The 18,714-nt window shown below is 40.4% G+C and overlaps 1 protein-coding gene across 2 annotated transcripts in view; it reads right to left on the bottom strand.

The window, feature by feature from the left end:
- Positions 1-18,224, bottom strand: part of Qpct (glutaminyl-peptide cyclotransferase) — a 31,221-nt gene extending 12,997 nt beyond the window's left edge. Inside the window, exons 1-3 of one of the 2 annotated variants that reach the window (XM_029558389.1) lie at positions 17,980-18,224; positions 8,448-8,594; positions 1,298-1,576 (exon numbers count right to left, since the gene is read on the bottom strand). In XM_029558389.1, the coding sequence (XP_029414249.1) occupies positions 1,298-1,576; positions 8,448-8,594; positions 17,980-18,099 (546 nt within the window). In that variant the 5' untranslated portion in view covers positions 18,100-18,224. The remainder of the gene's footprint in view (positions 1-1,297; positions 1,577-8,447; positions 8,595-17,979) is intronic. The other variant, XM_008822606.3, reaches the window with a different exon arrangement.
- Between the last annotated feature and the right edge of the window lie 490 nt (positions 18,225-18,714).

The following is an 18,714-nucleotide window of genomic DNA, read 5'->3' as shown; positions in this document are numbered from 1 at the left end:
TTACTACTATGCAGTTCAGGGTGGTCTCCAACCCATAGCATCTTCCTGCCTTAGTCTGGGATCAGCGCTGGGATTACAGGCATATGCCACAATGCCTGCATTTCTTGTCACCAAAAGCAGATGTGTGCTGTGTGGAAAGAAGGCAAAGTAGCCCACTAAAGAGAACACACACCTGCCACGCAGAACTGTGCCTTTTGGTCACACTTCTCTCATTTCATGTCCTTATGTTAGAAATGCAAATATGAAAAATTAAGATAGCCTCTCAGTTTATGAGTTCTCTCACCCACTTCTTGGGATGAATACAAGTTCAAAGCAGGACAAGGCATGGGACAAAGGCATTATAGAAGGCTCAGAAAACAAAACAAAATGAAAAACCAGTGAAAAGGATATTGAGAGGGTATAAACAAGTCTTGCTTTCTTCAAGTTCAGCATATCCAGCAATAGAACCAAATATCTCTATTACTTCCATTACAAGATAAACCTTTTACTTCTTTACCCCCATTGTATCAAAGGCTGGACTCTTTGTGAAGCCCGGGATAGTGGGAAGACATTTATTGCCTATGAACAAAGTTTTTGTTTTTGCTTTGTCATATTTGCTTGGTTATGAGTGGTATCAGAACAAAATGTCTTCATCTCATTTAGCACTTTCTTCCAATATACTCTTAAAAACAGAGACTGAAATAACATCTGAAAGTTCCAGAAGTATCTTGAGCTGCGAGCATAACAAAAGCTCTGCTGTGCTACATAAAACTGAGCTGAGAGTCACAGATAATAACAAGAAGGCATTCCTGCCTCCTGCTTTTCACCTCCCTATCTCTGAGTTACCCACACTCTGGAAATGCCTTCCCACAGCCTTTCCCCACCCCCACTCTCTCCAGAGCCACCATTTCTCACAGCAAAGGTTGTGACGTCTCATAGCAAGAAGAAATAAACACGGTTCAATATAAAACACGATTCACACACTTGGGCTTGAAACAGCCTTCCTCTTCATTATTTGCGAAGAAATGTTGTACTTAATTAAATTAATTTAATTCAAGTCAAGTCTGAGATAGTAGATGCCAATTAACACATTGTCATCTATCTGTGATTTATTGCTCATGGAACATATTTCAAATCATGTGCTCTTTCAACGACTATTCCATCATCCATCAACCTCATATTTTGTAACAAATTATTTTAAAATGTACCCAGAATTCTCAGTTTCTAAATGGCCTTCTCAGTCCAATGATTCTAGAACTCACTCTGGGTTGCTGTTTATGCATTTTATCCTAGGAGTCCACAAAAGGAAAGCAGATACCTTTAATGAAAGGAGTTTCTTGTCTAAGGCACGAGCTAGTTCCAACATCATTGCACATGGCACGGCTGAATCAGTGGCTCCTACAAATACTCTGTTATCCCAGCTGGGAAAATACTTGGAGTCATAGTGGCAGGCGAGGACCAAATGTCGTTTAGCATCCGGGTTAAGAGTGCCGATGATATTTGAGAAGGACCGGTACCCATATGGTGTCTTACTCAAGAAGGTGTCTACTTCCAAGACCCAGTCAGCCTGCAGTCTTTGAATTCGCTGCATGATGTGCTGATCAAACACAAAACAAAATTTCAGATCAAACAAATGGTTGTCATTCATTAAATATGTTTCTAAAAATTCATGTGACGCCTTCTTTTTGTTGTTGTTGGAGACAGGGTTTAACGCTGTAGCCCAGGCTGAACTAGAGCTCATTAAGTAGTCTCAGCTAGGCTCAAACTTGTAGCAATCTTCCAGGTTCAACCTTCCAAGTATTAGGATTATAGGCATGATGCCTTCAAATGAAAATTACAGTACATGTTTATCATGCTTACTGATAGCGAAAATATTGCTAACAGCTGTTATTGTAATTAAAAGCAATTTCCTCTTTTAAAGAAAAAGCTGATGTGCTCCCTCTCCTCTAACCTTTCTCCTACTTAGCAAGCCCATCTAGTTGTCAATATTTACCAATGCCAACAGTCTCATGTAGAGCTTTCCACATCTCAACTCTTTGCTTACACAAACCTCACTAACATACAAACACATGTATTTGACAGAGTATGTGGTTTTTATAAGAGAAGAGGCCTACTTTACATAATACTCTGTCCCTTGCTTTTTCCACTTAACAATATATAATAGACATATCTACAAGCCAGGAGATCTAGCCCAGCAATACTAAAGTCTAGATTGAATATTTCTAAGAAGTTATGGTGGTCTTTTTTAAAAAACTAGACATACCAAATCTACAAGCCTCTACTCTAAGCTCTTCAAAGATAGGACTTACAAATGGCAGCACTTTTTGTGACAAATGCACAGAAATGTGCCCCAAGCCCAGTAAACACTCACTATGTAGTGAACACTAAAAGAAAACACTAACACTAACACCCATCTGATGAGAGGAATGAAGAGAGTTCCCATAGCAAAGGATGGATGGGGGATATGGTCAGGCCCTGCCCACAGTAAGACTCAATAAGTAACTCTGACCCAAATTATTTGTCAGGCTTTTACTCTGCATTCAAGGAAGATCCAGACCTGCTGCTAATGCTGGTAACATAAGAGAAGTTCTTTGCACTACTTTATATGTACTCTGGGCCTTATGAACAGCATAGTGACCGAAGCAGGAAGTCACAAGTGGAGAAAGGACTACCACGCCAGGGACCGAAAGTGTCTTCCCTAAGAATCTAAACTTCATGGGGGCTGGAGAGATGGCTCAGCAGTTAAGAGCATTGACTGCTCTTGCAGAGACCTGGGTTTGGTTCCCAGCACCCACATGGTGGCTAACAACCATCCATAATACCAGTTCCAGGGGATCCAACGCCCTCTTCTGACTGGCTTTGCATGATAGGGATGCACTTACATACGTGCAGGTACTACACGTGTATACATAAAATAAAAATAATTAATAAAATATTTTAAATAAGAAAAGAGAATCTAAAATTCATGGTCTGAGAAGTTATGGGTGAATTCATTGCTATTTCATTTGCCCTTTTCCTGTCCACATTTTTGCTTGCCCTCGTTTCTCTCACTACATTTCTTTTTTTTCCCCTCAAGTATTGTGTCCATCTGTGTAAAATGCCTTATTAAATCAATTAAAAGCCCCAAACCACAAACTAACCATTATAATAACTGACAGTTACTAACATGTAGAAGGGATGAACCTAGAGATGATGAACAAATAACTCACAATAGCTGGAAAACAGTGGGAGGGATATTTGTTTTTCCTCCCAAGGAAATACAAGATATTCTATTCTGGCCAAGTCTTGTGTGGCCTACAGCCCGCCGATATAACATGGCACATGGGCAAAGGGCTTGGGAGAAACTACAGCAGGAAACTTCCAGGGACAGGGGAATTTAAACAGAGGTGGTGGGGGGCCTTTGACACACAATCGATCCTGAAAAAGTCAAACAGATGATTCCCTTTGCTTTCTGTAGTGGGTAGACTTTAACCTAATAGTACTGTGTATACCTTCCTTTTCTTTCTTTTTTTTTTAATAAAAAAAGGTATTTATTTAAAACATGTATCTTTATAATAAATTGCTAATTCAGATTTATTAGAAAATATTTGTCAAAGAAAAACACACAAACAAGAAAAGGCAAAAGGAATAACTGCTTATTTCCTTATAATCATAAAGGTTTTAGTGTCTAGGTTCTGTTTTGTTCTGTTGTTTTTTGTTTTCTTGAGACAGAGTCAAGCTTATATAGCCAGGGATGACCTGGAACTTGCCACGTAGCCCAGGCTGACCTCAAACCTGCAGAGATCCTGCTGTCTGCCTCTTAAGTACTGCTGGGATTAAAGGCATCACCATGACCAGCTATCCGGGTATTTTAATAGGCTTAAAGAGGTGGGCCTTCGTTTGCTTGTTTGCACTTAGTTAAGTTTTTACCTTCTTTTTCTGTTACAAGTTTGTATGTTGTCTTTTTTATATCATCAGAAGAAATGACTATAGCCTTTAGCAACCAGCTTTTCCATCCTACTTATTTTGTTATTCTCCAGCATTCTTAGTGCCATGCTCTACTCACAGTAGGCTGTCATAGGAAATATGAGTTGATAATAACAGTAACTGTGGGTTAGTGAAATAAGAACATACACAATTACACACTATAGAATATTAGCTGTTTGAATAGAAAGAACTCTCTATGCATCTAAAAAAAGCTTTTCCAAAGAATATGAGAGTGAGTTATCCCAGACTTGCTGAGCTCCAGAACATCTGGTATCCAGATGATGGACTGTTCCACCAAATGGCTTCTAACACCAATAGTAGCCTGCACAATGAATTGGGATTTTTAAAGTATCTGTTAAAGGATGTCTGTTAGCATTGCTCAGAAGTTTCACCCAGAACCTCATTTCTCAAGTACTAACCATCCTTAGTCATGACCTCTGACATCGATATGCATATTTACAGCCACAAAAAATCAGCAAGTGCCTTCTAAAGAATTGTCCCTGCAGTAACCTTTTGGTATATGATGTAAATATTTTTATTTATCTTAGCAACTAAGATAAATTTAGGTCACTGTTACCAGTTGTGTTTTTGGCTTTCAGATTTAATCTTCAAGTTCCCACTGCAAGTCTCTGAAGGAGGCTCCCCAAACCACTGTTTTTATCACTGCAGTATTCCTGAAGTCTAAACACCATTGTTTCCCTGAGTCAGAGGGTCCAAAGACTAGGCCCTCCAGGAATGATGAGGGAGGGGAATTATTATTTGACATTGTAATTCTGGGTAGGGCAGTGAAAGCAGTTACTCTAGGCTAACAAATTAGTGAACAATCCTAGCTCTAATTTAATTAATTCTAATTTCAAGTATCTGAGAAATGATGACATCAGCAGACCAGGGTTGTTTGGAAGAAGTGGATTCCTCAGTAGTTGCACTGAGTGTGCAAACACACTGCTGTCAGGATTCTGACCCTGCCACAGTGAACTTCCCGATCACCTGTCCTCTTGGATATCTTGGATATACCCCATACGAGCCTCTGGTGCTCCAAGCTGAAGGGACCCCACACAGGGACCTCCACTCAGGATGGTGTACCCTATAATCTGCACACCTTTTACTGTGAAGAAGTTCATTTTCAGCCTCTCAGACTCACTGTGTATCCCTGGTTTTTCTAGTTTGTCTCTTTTGGATAAAGGATCTTATTTGTCTTTCATGAGACTTTATCATCCTGTGTCTTGATTTATTTTCTATGTCTAAGTTAAGAATTAATGAAATGTCTCCAAATTTAATGCCTTCAATCATTTATTTTTCTAAATCATTTATAAATAAGTTATATCTTCAAATAAAAATATTCCAATAATTTATTAGACAGCTTTGGACTCATTGACCAAAGATCATAAATGCAGATTTTAATATATGACTCAAAATACTTTCTCTAAAAGAATTCATAACAATTCATATCTTTTTTGATAACTGCAAGAGTTAACCAACCAACTTTATATCAAGTCCACAGCTTTTTAAGATCTGAAGGTCTTCAACCCTGCAACTCTATGAACTATGAAACATTTGATCTAGTTCTCAAAAAGGTGTCAGGAGAAAAACATTTGCTATCATGAATATATAAATTCAGTTCTTAGTGAAAGGCTCCAATCCTAGTTAAATTAAGGCCATTAGCATGGTCCCCTGGATGACCTCAAACTCACCTTCCTCTGCCTCCTGAGTGTTAAAATTAAAAATGTGTACCACCATGCCCAGGTCAGTTTTGTAATTTTTTTAATAAGGAAATCACCATTAATTTTCAGAGGCATGCCCAGTAAGCTGTGGAAGGCAAAGGACTCTCTCTACTTCATTTTCAAATGGGGAAGCCCTTTGCCACAAGTTCCAGGCCAGCCAGGGCTAAATAATGAGTAAACAGTGAGACAGTGAGACCCCACTCTGTCTGTGTGTGTGTGTGTGTGTGTGTGTGTGTGTGTGTGTGTGTGTGTGTCACATACCTTTGATCTCTGTGCTTAGGAGGCAAAGGCAAAAGAATCTCTGTGAGTTTGAGGTCAGGCTGGACTACATAGGGAGTTCAGGGTCAGCCAGGGCTACATAGTGAGACCCTGTTTCAAAAACAAAACAAACAAGAACAACAAATTAGATGCTAGATAGATAGATGATAGATGATAGATAGATAGATAGATAGATAGATAGATAGATAGATAGATAGATATAGATAGATAGATAGATAGATAGATATGATGTAAGTAAAAAATAAATTACAAAACTGAATTTCTTAAGTAAGATTTCTTATACAGCCATCCTGTTACGATTTACTGCTACATCAGTCAGGTCATGCATAAGCAGCCCAGTCAATTTCGTAACTTATTCTAAAACACTATCAATGCTACTGCAGATTTAATAACACTTGTAGATGTATGTGTATCTTTTAAATTGTAACAGTATCTATGTATACTGTTTCCACTGTATGTTCCATTGGAGCTAGAGCTTCAGCAATATGCTTACGGGTTTCAAGGATCCATACACAAGGAACTTGGACCTGAAGTTTGCATGTGCGTTTCTGGGTATAGATGGTCTTCTGAGAAAATGATATGAGAAAATGAGAAAGACCAAATGGAGTGAGTATCATAGACTTAGATATTTTTCTAATGAAAGCTGAGGATTTTAGAAAGTGTCAGTAAGCATCCTGCCCTCTTTTAAAGAAAATGCTTAGGGCATGAAACTCTGAGGAGACTGTGAGATGAAATGTGTCCCTCACTCTCAATGTGATATGAGAAGACCCAGAGCTTGGAGTTCATAAATCACTGAAGTGGTTTCTCCCAGATCTCCAGTCATAAAACAGCAAGCAGACTTGAGCCCAAATTTTAACTCATCACTAGTACATATGTAACTGTGAATAAATTACTTCAGATACCTAAACCTCAGGCCTTTTGAAATAAGTGCATTGGAATAGGAATGTAGCATTGTTTTGAAAACTAAATAAGCTATAAAAGTGATCAGTGAAAGGTGGCCATCATCAATCCAGGCATGGTGGCTCACAACTATAATCCCACCTCTTGGGAGACTGAGACAGGAGGATTGCAACAAGTTTATGGTCAGTCTAGGCTACATGGTGAGAGCTTGTCTCACAAAAATAGAAAGAGAGAGATAGAGAGTGAGAGAAAGAAGAAGAGGGGAGGAAGAGAGAAGTTGACACCAGCATCATTATCTGTCCTGTCTTCTTGAAAGTTAAAAGGAATTAAGATTTTGGGGTCTAATCATAGGAGCTATTCTCATGGAAAGCAGGAGGCTAAAAGGCCAGCAAACACAGTAAGTAAAGAAGAGCCTAAGAGCTGGACAGATGGAATTTGTAGGTCTCTCTTGATACAGCAATTATTGCCAAGGTCTATTTGTCTAAGAAGTTGAACAAGCAGATGGTTTTTTTGGTTGGGTTTGGTTTTTTTGTTTTTTCATTTTATGTGTATAAGTGTTATGCCTGCACATATATAACTGCACCCATGTCATGCAGTGCCCACAGAGGACAGAGGAACATGTCGGATCCCCTGGAACTGGAGTTACAGACCATTGTTAGCCACCATGTGGGTGACTGAGACTCAAACCTGGGTCTACTGCAAGAGCAGCCAGTACCCTTAATCACTAAGCCATCTCTCCAGCCCTGCAAGTGGAGGATTTGAGAGGCTAGTCTCTTTCCATCTCAAGCTGCCGCTGAAATGGGGTTAATCCAAAAAAAGTATTAAGAGATAGGATTTCATGTTATTTAGGAAGATAGACACTACAAAGAGAAAATCAAGGTCCAGTCCAACTTATGGCTTATTCTACCCTTACATCAATGTCTTCCAAAAAGTGTTTGTAAAATCAGTGGATCTAGAAATCAGCTTCCTGAGTCATGATTAGCATTTTTAACTCAAAAAATATAATTCACAATACCCAAGTAAATTATAGGTAATGACAGTGATTACTTTTCCAAAAATGTTTGTTACAACTAAATATGTTGGTGCCTCTGTGTCTACAAAATATGTAATATATTTTTACTGTGATCAGAGCAAGAAGTTCAAGAAGCACTTCTCTAGAAAAAAACCAATCACTGGCCTCAGGAAAAAAAAAAAAAAAAAAAAAACAATTTCCCTCAAGAGGAAGAAGGCGGACAGCACAGTGACTCATGCTTGGCTAAGAGCTGTCAAGTAAGTACTGTCAAAAGCTGTTGTTGACATTTGGCTTTTAGAGGCCAAGAAAACTTGGTTAGGATGCTAGAGTGTGTTACTGAAATGATCAAGAGTTGAAAACTTAGTATCCTGCTGCTATACCCAGACAGAGATTTCATACATACCTGATTCTGAATAGCATGTACCACTTAATTCAGAAAGCCATTTATTCTGTTGTGTGACTTTCTCCGTTGCTTCAAATGGTGAGTAATGAGATGATGTAGCTGAACATTATACAGCTCAGAACTTCAGCCCTAACATTATCCTCCATGGTAAATCGAAAAATTAAGCAACCTTTAGGGATATTCTCACCTGGCGTGCAGCATAGCTTCCAGGTGATCCTGGATAACGTTCTATCAACAATGGTCGTAAGTCATTTTGCCACATTCCAGAAATACTGGTACCTTCTACAACTTGCCAAAGAGATGAAGAATTCAAAAGTGCTGGTTGGTGATAGTTCTAGGAATAAATAAAATTATTTAGCTGTAATTCTATATGTTTAAGACAACCTGACACATTTGTAATTAGAAGCTTTAAGTCCTCAAAATAAAGGAATAAGTCTTATGTCACATGAGGTCAACCTCTCAGCTGCAAGATTTGCCCCTTACATCTTCGAGAAACTTAATAAAACTTTGGAAGCTTGTTTTAAAAATAAAATTAACAGTATGCTTTCAATATGAGAACATTTCATACTTACAACCTATATAACTTTTAATGATTTTTCTAAGTAACTATGTTGTAAAACTAAGATTTTTAGAATAAGCTAAATGGATTGATGAGATGGTTTAGTGTGTAAAAGGCACTTGCTGCCAAGCAAGTCTGATGACCTAAGTTCAATTCCCAGGACTTACACGGTGGGAGGAGAGAACTTACCCTTAAAAGTTGTTTGACTAAACTGTGTGTATGCGTGTTCATGTGTGTGTGTGTGTGTGTGTGTGTGTGTGTGTGTGTATGTAACATCGTGCACGTGTGGAAACCAAAAGACAACCTTTTTCCCTGCATACACCAGGCTAGCTGGCCTGTGAGCTCCCAGGGCCTTTCCTGTCTCAATCTTTCATCCTCCCATAGGAGTGCTAGGATTACAGGCCCTCAACTATACATCTGGCATTTACATGGATTCTGGGCAGTCAAACTCATGTCCTCATGCTTGCACAGCAAGCACTTTCGGCCACTGAGTCACCCCTCCCCCAGCCCTCATTGCCTGTTTCTATTAGCACTGACTCAGATGATTGGTGACACTCTTTCAACCTGAGTGGGATGAGTCTATAACCTGCTAAATAGGAATTCTTTTAAATCTTTGGTTAAATTATTTTAATATTCTATTGAGGCTCATGTTCTTAAATACACTTATATATTAAAGTGAAACTTTTTTTAAAAAAATGAGCCTAACATTCAAATTTGTATCCTGAATGTGGCTTTATACATGCTGTATTTTCTGATGACCTTCAAAACAATTAGTCATTCATCCATTACAAGTTTATCAGATACTCTGAGGGAATGTGTTACTCCTCCTCAAAGGGAGATGAATTGTAGATTAAATGATTTCTTCCCTAATGATAATAATGAAGGTGACACAAAGATATTGAATTACTTGTAATGCAAAACAGAAATTGAGAGAGCATTACCTATCCTATAGTTCCATCCAGGATTAGTGTTAATTGTATATGTTTAAAATAATCATGCAGGCAGTTTCACTCTGTATGAATCACCCCAGGAAGCTGGTGAGACACTGTAGAATTAGAGAATGCTTGTTGCCTAATGACTTGTATTCCACCACACTTTGAGATGGCCCAGTGTTTACTAGGGGAAGAGTATAGGCTATTGGATCAGATACAGCCTCTCAATTCAGCTTTCAACTCAGCTGTAACTCTGGCCAGGTTACTTAACCTCATTAAGGCGCCATTCCTCCATCTATAAAATGCAGCTACTAGCACCTACATCCAAAGGTAATTAGAAGTAAATGAACTAACATATGTAAATTGCCTAATAAATATTCAGTCTGTTAGGTCTATTGTTCCCTCTGTCAAACCCTAAAGAGGTATAGAATATTAGAGCTAGAAAAGCCCCTTAGAGATGATCTAGCCCAACCTCCTTGATTTCTCAGTGACAAGTGAAGTTTGTAGAAACCAACTGTAGGAGCTGCAGCGAGCTATAGGTAAATCCAGTGAAAGAGCCGTGGTAGGTGGGTTCCCAATCCAGTGCTCGTTCTTCCACCTCACCGCTGCACTTCCACTTTACTCTTTAATGTTGGCATTGTGCCTGAATGTATCAAGGTTCCTATTTGTTCATTGGTAGCACATTTTAAAGTATATTTCTGGGGACCAGCAATATGGCTCAGCAAGTAAAGGCACTTGCTGCCAAGCCTGAGGAATCTGAGTTCAATCCCTGGAACCCACAAGGTAGAAGGAGAGAACCAACTCCCACATGCTGTTTCTCTCTCTCTCTCTCTCTCTCTCTCTCTCTCTCTCTCTCTCTCACACACACACACAAATAAATATAAAAAATATCACTGTCTATCTCTGTACTGTGTCGAGAAAACTGACTTCCACAAGTTGTCCATTGACCTCCACACACGCACTTTCTCTCTCTCTCTCTCTCTCTCTCTCTCTCTCATACACACACACAAATAAATGTAAAAAAAATTGAAGTCTAGTTCTGTAATGTGTCATTTTCAGGAAACTAGATTCAACTAGAGATAATCACATCATCTTTATAGATATATAAACTCATATATACACTGATGACTTGAAAGTAGAAGCAAAACTTTGTGGAGAGCAAAGGGGACTAACAGGAGGGGAAGGGAAGAAGGGGAGAGATAGTGAGGAACAGGAGGTAAGATATGCTTCAAGTACATTCTATACTTGTATAAAAATGACCCTGTATAACAAAAAAATATACTTCCTCAACAGATTAGTCATTGTAGCCTTTAATTCCTTAGTACCTCCAGGGTCTAAATCCTCATGTTAGATCTCATGTTAGAAATGTGAGGTGGAAGCAGAAGAAAATTGAGGGGAGAGGGAGAAGATCTTCATGGTTGTTACTTAACCGTCCAACAAAAGGTTGTCTGTGTCTCCTGCTGACTGGCAAGCCCCATGCAGTGCTGCAGGCACCAGTTCTCCTTGCTTTGGTCTCCTGGTATCCACGCTTCCTGAGGCTCTGCCCCTTGGGGCCTTGGTGTCAGTAGTGTATGCCATCTATCTTTCAGACTGATTGTCTTCATGTGGCAAACTCTCGCCTTCTTCATATTTCAGCTTGGAGGCCGTGTCTCATGTGTTACGTGTTTAATGTCATACAAACCGTAGACTACATGATGGCTAGGACTCCTTCCTGTTTACGTGTCTCTTCCCAGAGCTGCACAGGACCTGGTCCATATTGAGCACTCAATAAATATTGGGCAATTTCAAGAAATCAATAGATGAACTCTCTTTCTAAAACTATCTTAGCTAAAAATGTGTTTACATAATAGCAAAGTAAAATTTGCGTTTCTATCTTCATTAGCACTAAACTAGCTGAATGCACAAGGAGAAGAGACAGACAGACCTGTTACAGAGGGCCAGGCTGTTCCATGTTAGTAAGCTTTGTCCTTTTTTAATTTCCAATAGTCAATGCTTCTGACAATTCAGATCTGAGTTGGCCCAGAGCCATCTCAGTGACAATCAAGAACGTTTGTGTCAAAAGCTTCTTTAGGATCAGCAGGAAGGCTGAGCTAGTAAAGGTGCTTGCTGCCAAGCCTGATAGCCTAGGTTCAATCCCCAGAATCCACAAAGTGGAGGGAGAGAACCAGTTCCCACAAGTTGTTCTCTACCTCCACATGTGTGCTGTGGCATATGTACCTACACACACACAATAAATAGATTTTTAAAAATGTTATTTAATAAGCTGTTTCAACCAGACATGGTGGTACATACCTTAATCCTAGCACTCAGGGGCAGAAGTAGTTTGATCTCTGTGAGATCAAGGCCAGCCTGGTCTACATAGCAAGTTCCACACCTGCTGGGGCTACAGGGAGACCTTGTCTCAAAAAATAATAATAACAATTAAGCAATAAATAAAATAAAATGTTGTTTCACCAGTGGATTGTTTTCTATCTACTGTCCATTTCTCAATCCCGAGGCCTAACCAGTCATTGTAGACAAAGATCTTTGCTTCCTGCCCACACTGAAAGGAAATCAAGCTAATGGTTAAATAAGTGATTTAAAGAGGTTTGACAAAGTTCCTAAAAGACAAGCAAGGCAGTAGTAAAATAAATATCTCTCCAACATCTCTGTATTATTTTTTTTCTTGATGCTGTGACAGAATACCAGACAAAACCACTTAAGGAAGGATTTATTTTAGCTCAGAGTTTGAGGTTACAGTCCATCATGACAAGAAGGCATAGTGACAAGAGAGTGAGGCAGTTGGTCATATCACATCCATAATCAGGAAGCAGAGAGAGATGAATGCTGGTACTCTGCTCGTCTTCTCCTTTTTATTCAGTCCTTGAAATAGTGCCTCCCATATTTAGAGTGGGTCTTTCCACATCAGAGGTTTGTCTCACCTATGTGATTCTAGATTCTGTCAAGTTGGCAATCAATATTTAAACATTGCAATCTCTAACTGGACAAGATATTATGGATGAAACTAGATGATGATACTTTTTAAAATCTTAGTGATGAAGCTGGAGAGATGGCTCAGTGGTTAAGCACACACTGCTCTTCCAGAGGACCTGATTTAAATTCCCAGCAACCATGTCAAGCAGCTCAAAACTGCCTGAAACTCCAGCTCCCAGGAGATCTGATGTCTCTGGCTTCTAAGGGCACCTGCACTCAAGTGCATATACCACACACTGACACACACATTTATACATAATAAAAATAATAAATATATGTCTTAGTAGCTGATAGTAAGTTTAGTAGACAGGACCATGGATATTCCTGAAACAGACTTATAAGCACTGTAGATCTTCAGCCTCCTGGCTTAAGTCAGAAAATGGTTGATTTCATTATTACCTTCAAAATCACAGAGATAGCAAACTTCCTAGTCAGTGAAGAACATTGACGATGAAACAACTACACTCATTTAATTACTTAAGCCTGTCTATATGGAAAGACATCTAACTCAGCAAGGTTAAATGGCAGACATTGAACAATTAAGGAATCTTACTCCCAGAACTCACTAACAATAAAAAAAAACTATTAGGAAAGAAGAAAAATGCAGAAGACAAATGTGGGAAGAAAGGGTAGCCTCAGCAGGACAGTAACAGAACCTAAAACTATACTGAAGCTGGGTATGGTGGTGCACACAGGGAATCCCAGCACTTGGAAGCCAGAGACAGGAAAATCACAAGTTTGAGGACAGCCTGATCTACATAGTAAAGGTCCAGCCCTATGCCAGGGCTGCAGAGCTAGACCCTGTCTTAAAACAAACAAATAAGCAAAACAGTGTTGAGCCCAAGGGTAAATGTAAACTTCAAACTTACTCTAGGTTTACTTCAATTAAAAGGTACTTCAACAGTTTCTACTGATGCAGGCATTCTCAGAGGGATGAGGCTCTGTTACAGCCGTGGCCTTGCATTTTCATCCAAGCAGAAATGACAATAAAGTCTGCTCTAGGTGACAAGAATCTTTCAGCTAAAAAAAACGTGTGAACCAGATATCCTGAACCACCTCCTGTCATCTAATCATGCAGTCCCAGGTCAAAGGATTTGGTTACATAATTTAGAGAGCTGGCCCAGCTTATAAAGGGAGATAAAGTGCCAAACCAGGGAATTATAAGGGAGATCATTACAGAAATACAGCTCATTCAAGTTTCCATCCTCTATGAGCATTCCAGACAGTAGTCAGATTAAACTTCTGCTACCTGAAAGTATAAGACACTTACTGAAATTGTGTGTCAGGGGCCACAGAGTACAAATGCAGCTGGAAGACAGTTGGAAACCAAACAAGATACTGTCTTTTTCTAATGCAAACAGCCTTGATTTTTTTTAAAAAAAAATATTTATTATTTTTGTTTTATAGGTATGAGGGTATTACCTGCATGTACATAAGTGCACCCATGTCATGCAATGCCCACAGAGGTCAGAAGAGGGCTCTGATTCCCTGGAACTGGAATTACAGGTGGTTGTTATCCACCATGTAGGTGCTAGGAATCTGGGTCCTCTGCAAGAGTAGCCAGTGCTCTTAACCACTGAGCCATTTCTCCAGCCCCAGCCTTGCTTCTTAACACTTGAGCAGAGTGAGATTAAACACAAAAACTTAAGAGTCTAATCCCAGCTCCTCATTCAATAGTTGTGTCTAAGAAAAGATTCCTAATGTGTACATGCATATCATAATACTTATCTACCAGATGGTAGAGACCCCAAAATGACAGTTGTTTTTCTCCTTCTACCAATACTCAGCTCACCACTAATTTCTTGGTCCCTTCTGCCTTGAAGTCTTCAGTATTGCTTCCAGAAGAATCACACAGGAGAAGGATGGGTGGATGACTAAGGACTTAGAACCATGGAGGAGGGGAGTCTTATGGACTTTGAGAATAAGAGGAATGCCAGAAGCAGAAGAATGTGAAATGAGAGAGTGGTTTACAGTTTGCCACAGCCTACCATGGGGACTTCAGAGTCTCTGCCCTTCCACCTCTAATACTGAATTTTCCTGGTTCAACTTTGCTGCAATGAAGGAAAATTCTTCTGATTAAAATACACTGGGTTCAGGGGTTGGAGATTTAGCTCAGTGGTAGAGCACTTGCCCAGCAAGCACAAGGCACTGGGTTCGGTCCTCAGCTCCAGGGAGGGGGAAAAAAAAGACAAAATAAAATGTACTGGGTTCCAATTTTATAATAGACAAGGTTTTCAAACAACCTTAACATTCAAAGAAAAGAAATAAATTATTGACTGGTGATGGTTTTGCAATCAAGTTATACTTTCAATAAATCTTATTCACTTAAGGTAGCACTCATGACATACTACTATTCAAGAGAGTAAGATATGAAACTGTATATGTAGTACAAACTCTAGAATAGAATGAAATACATTAATTTATTTTAAAATAATTAAAATTTATTGAATCTTTATCATAAGTCAGCCACTTTATCATAAGTCAGCCACTGAATTAGCTCACTCAATCCTTATGAAAACCTGAACTGATATAATTGTTATTCATCCCTATAAATATACATCTATATATACATGTATCTGTGTGAGTACAGGGATGAAATAAAACACCAAAAAGATTGAAAGAAGTTATCTCTGGAGAGTGGGATTATGAGTGATTTCAGTTTATTTTAAGAATAATTTTCTGTATTTTCTAAGTTTTCTAAAATGCACACATTACATTCATAATTTGAAAACTTTAAGAGAAGCTATATTTTTTAGTTTATTCAAGTTAATATTCTTCTAGAAATATAGGAAACCTTTCAACAGCTGGCAGCTCTCCTCACCTAAAAGAGAACTGATTTAATAAGATTCCTCTTAACAACTGGGAGATAAAGTTGTACTACAAGAATGGGTCTAGGTTCAAGGACCAGGGGGAGGTCAAGGAAACGGGAAAAGAGAGGGTGAGAAGTTGAAAACAAGCTGTTTTAGAATTCCACTTAGGGTCCACCCTGACCCAGAAAGAGAAAGCAAGCTCTTTGTACTCCAAACTACATACCAGCCCTACAATCCTGCCCTACCTGGACTTCGTTCCTTGTCAATCAGCCAGTACTCACCTACCTTAGAAAAAGAGAGCAAAAAAGAACAGGGCAGAGAAGGGTTTAAGCCAAATCCTAGCACCTCAATTTGCTGATGTAATCATGATAGTGTCCACATTTCTAAACTGGAGATGAGTGTACTCTCTACAAGGTACTATGAAGTTCAAGTGAGATGTTACCTACATGCCAGTGTCCTTCAATCTACATCTGTGGGACCACCTGAGAGTGTAACAGTTCACAATGTTGTTGCTATGGAAAGGTTTCCAGGTTTCAAATCATCAAATCATGGTTCTAAACACAACTTATAAACTAGGGTTGATCTGCCTTTACACATTAGACACCACTAAAAGAGACACACCCTTTTTCAAAACAAAGGAAATGGATTTCAAAATTGATGCTTTCATTGCCACACCTCTTCTGTTGGCAGACCTGTGTACCAAGAGCACACCTTAAATGATTAAAAAGTCAAACATCATAAAAGGCAGGAAGGCATGAATTTTAGTGTGTACTGATTCATCTCCCAGGTTACAGTGTGGAGCTGGCTGCCCAGAAGACTTGATGAAGGCCTACAGAACAAGACAAGGAGGAGGTGGCCGTAAACTGGGAAATGTCAAGGCTGGTTGTCACTTATTTGTGCCATGAAAGTTTGTTTTCCCAATGAAACAGTGATTAGACACTTCTTAAAATAAATGACAGGAATTCATTCTTTAAAAACATTTCTCAAAAGTTAAATACTCAGTTTAAAGTATTTTAAGAATCAAAGCACCTTCTCCCACTTAGAAATAGCCCCTGTGTACTAAACATGCCCACAAACTAGAGGAGCTCAATTCCTGTTAAGAATTTTCAACTTCCTCATTCCCATCCATTTAGATATATTAAGATATATTAAGGCATATTTGGCCTGGAGCCACATTCTGGTTTTGTTGTTGTTTGTTTGTTTGTTTTATTAATTTTATGTGTATGAGTATATTGCCTGCATGTATTTAAGTGGACCTGTGCATGCAATGCCCGCAGAGGTCTGAAGAGAGCGTTGGAACTGGAACTGGAGTTACCGACGGTTGTTAGCCGCATATGGGTGCTGGGAATGGAACCCAGGTCCTCTAAAAGAGTAGTCAGTGCTCTTAATTGCTGGGCCATCTCTCCAGGCCCCCACATCCCGGTTTTAATATCCCCTTTCCAAGGTCTGTCCAGGAAGATACCCCAGAGTAGGAAAGGAAAGGATTTTGCATGTACTTCCATGCTCCACTGCTTGGGCATCGCTCCTGTTGAACCTTCATAGGACGCTGTTACACTGTACTGAAGTGACTGGAGTTGACTTCTCTCACACCATGCTCCCGGTGCAAGTGGGGATTGTTACCCGGTCTGGAAGGGAAGCTGGCTAAGCCTAAACTCAACTGAAGTGAGCCATCCATATACATGTGTATGACACTCCTTGGGAGTATTTCAAAGGGGCGTAAACACAGGCGTACTGAAACCATTTAGAACCGTTCCGTAATGTCAAAAGTTTACATCCCTAGATTGTTGCTTTTCTTAGTTTCTTTGAAAGTGTAACATTTTAATCCAAAACCATCAACATTTGCACAGCGCCTAGCAATTTCATGATTTCAAAACTGTGACACAAGAAAAAGGAATTGTGATTCTGTTTACTTAATAAACAGGGATTTGCACATCATTTTTATTGAGTTCCTTATAAAAGATTTTTCACTCCCTCCAAATGCATTTCTCTGAAAACAGCATGCACTTCTTTTAAATCTAAGTATCTAAAACCCCCCTGGTCCTAGACCCACAGAGAAACCCAATTCCGACGGAGCATCCTTGGATGCAGCTGTTGGGGAGCCGCAGGCACACCCCCAGGTGCACTTCTGGCGGCCAGAGAGCTTGGGGACCGCTGGCCTCGCTGGTCCAGAGTGGGCGTCAGCGCCCTCTTTGCCCCTGCTCGGTCACAGACCACGAGACACACTTGCTGTGTCTCACTATCAGCACCCCAATCGGAGCGCAATCAAGGGAAAGGCGAGTGACATCACCCAGCCCCTGGCATCTCCAACGTAGCCCGGAGGCCAGTGAGGCGCCCAGGCTGCAACCGAGAGAGCTGGCTCCCTGGGCGCTGGGTGAGGATCTGGCCCCTGGGCCGGCACCGCAACCGTGGCCCGACTCCCGCTAGCCCAGGGGGACCTGGCCTTACCTTCTCCTGGGTCCAGGCAGCTGCTCCCCGACTGCGACTCGCAGCTGCCAGGGACAGGACGACCGCCAGCAGCAGCAGGTGGAAGGTGCCCATGACGCGCCAGTTCTCGCTGCCTGCCATCTCTGCAAGGCTGTGTGGGCGCCGGTTCCCTGGGCCACCAGCGGTCACGAGCCCGGAACGCGCGTCCGTCGCCTTCCCCCTTCTCCACCCTTGGGTCTACTGTGCCCGCCTCCCCATCGCCTCCAGCCGCCTCCCGCTGCGGTGCAGGCTGAAGCTGCAGCCCTCCCCCAGACCTGAGCAAGCCAGAGGGCTGGGCTGCCCTGGGTGACACCAGCTTCCGCATCCAAGGGAACAAAGAAGGCTACCTCCTTATCTTGGAGAGGTTGAAAGGAAGGAAGGAAGAGAGTGGAAGAGCCTGTTTTATGATCTCCAGTGCCATAACAGGGAATAATAGAAAGGGGAAGAAGGGTTCATCAGTCCCTGGGAGCTTTAAATGATTTTCTACATCTCTTTATGGGAGACTTGGCAGTCAACGTGTACCCAATACACTGTGCTATCCTGGCTTCATTATTTAATCTCCTAATTCCATTTGGCAGTAGGGAAACTGAGACCTCCCTAGAGAAAGTCTGAATTGGAACAAGACTCTAGGAAAAGCATTTCCTCCTGAACTTTGTATTTCCATCTTTTTTCTTTTCTCTCAAACAGTTGTCTTGCCTTACAAGAGACCGACCACCA

This window comes from Nannospalax galili, unplaced genomic scaffold, assembly GCF_000622305.1.
Source record: "Nannospalax galili isolate Female #2095 unplaced genomic scaffold, S.galili_v1.0 scaffold88, whole genome shotgun sequence".
NCBI classification, from domain to species: domain Eukaryota; kingdom Metazoa; phylum Chordata; class Mammalia; order Rodentia; family Spalacidae; genus Nannospalax; species Nannospalax galili.
Note: the sequence above shows the minus strand (reverse complement) of the source record. Positions and strands in the feature narration are given on the sequence as shown.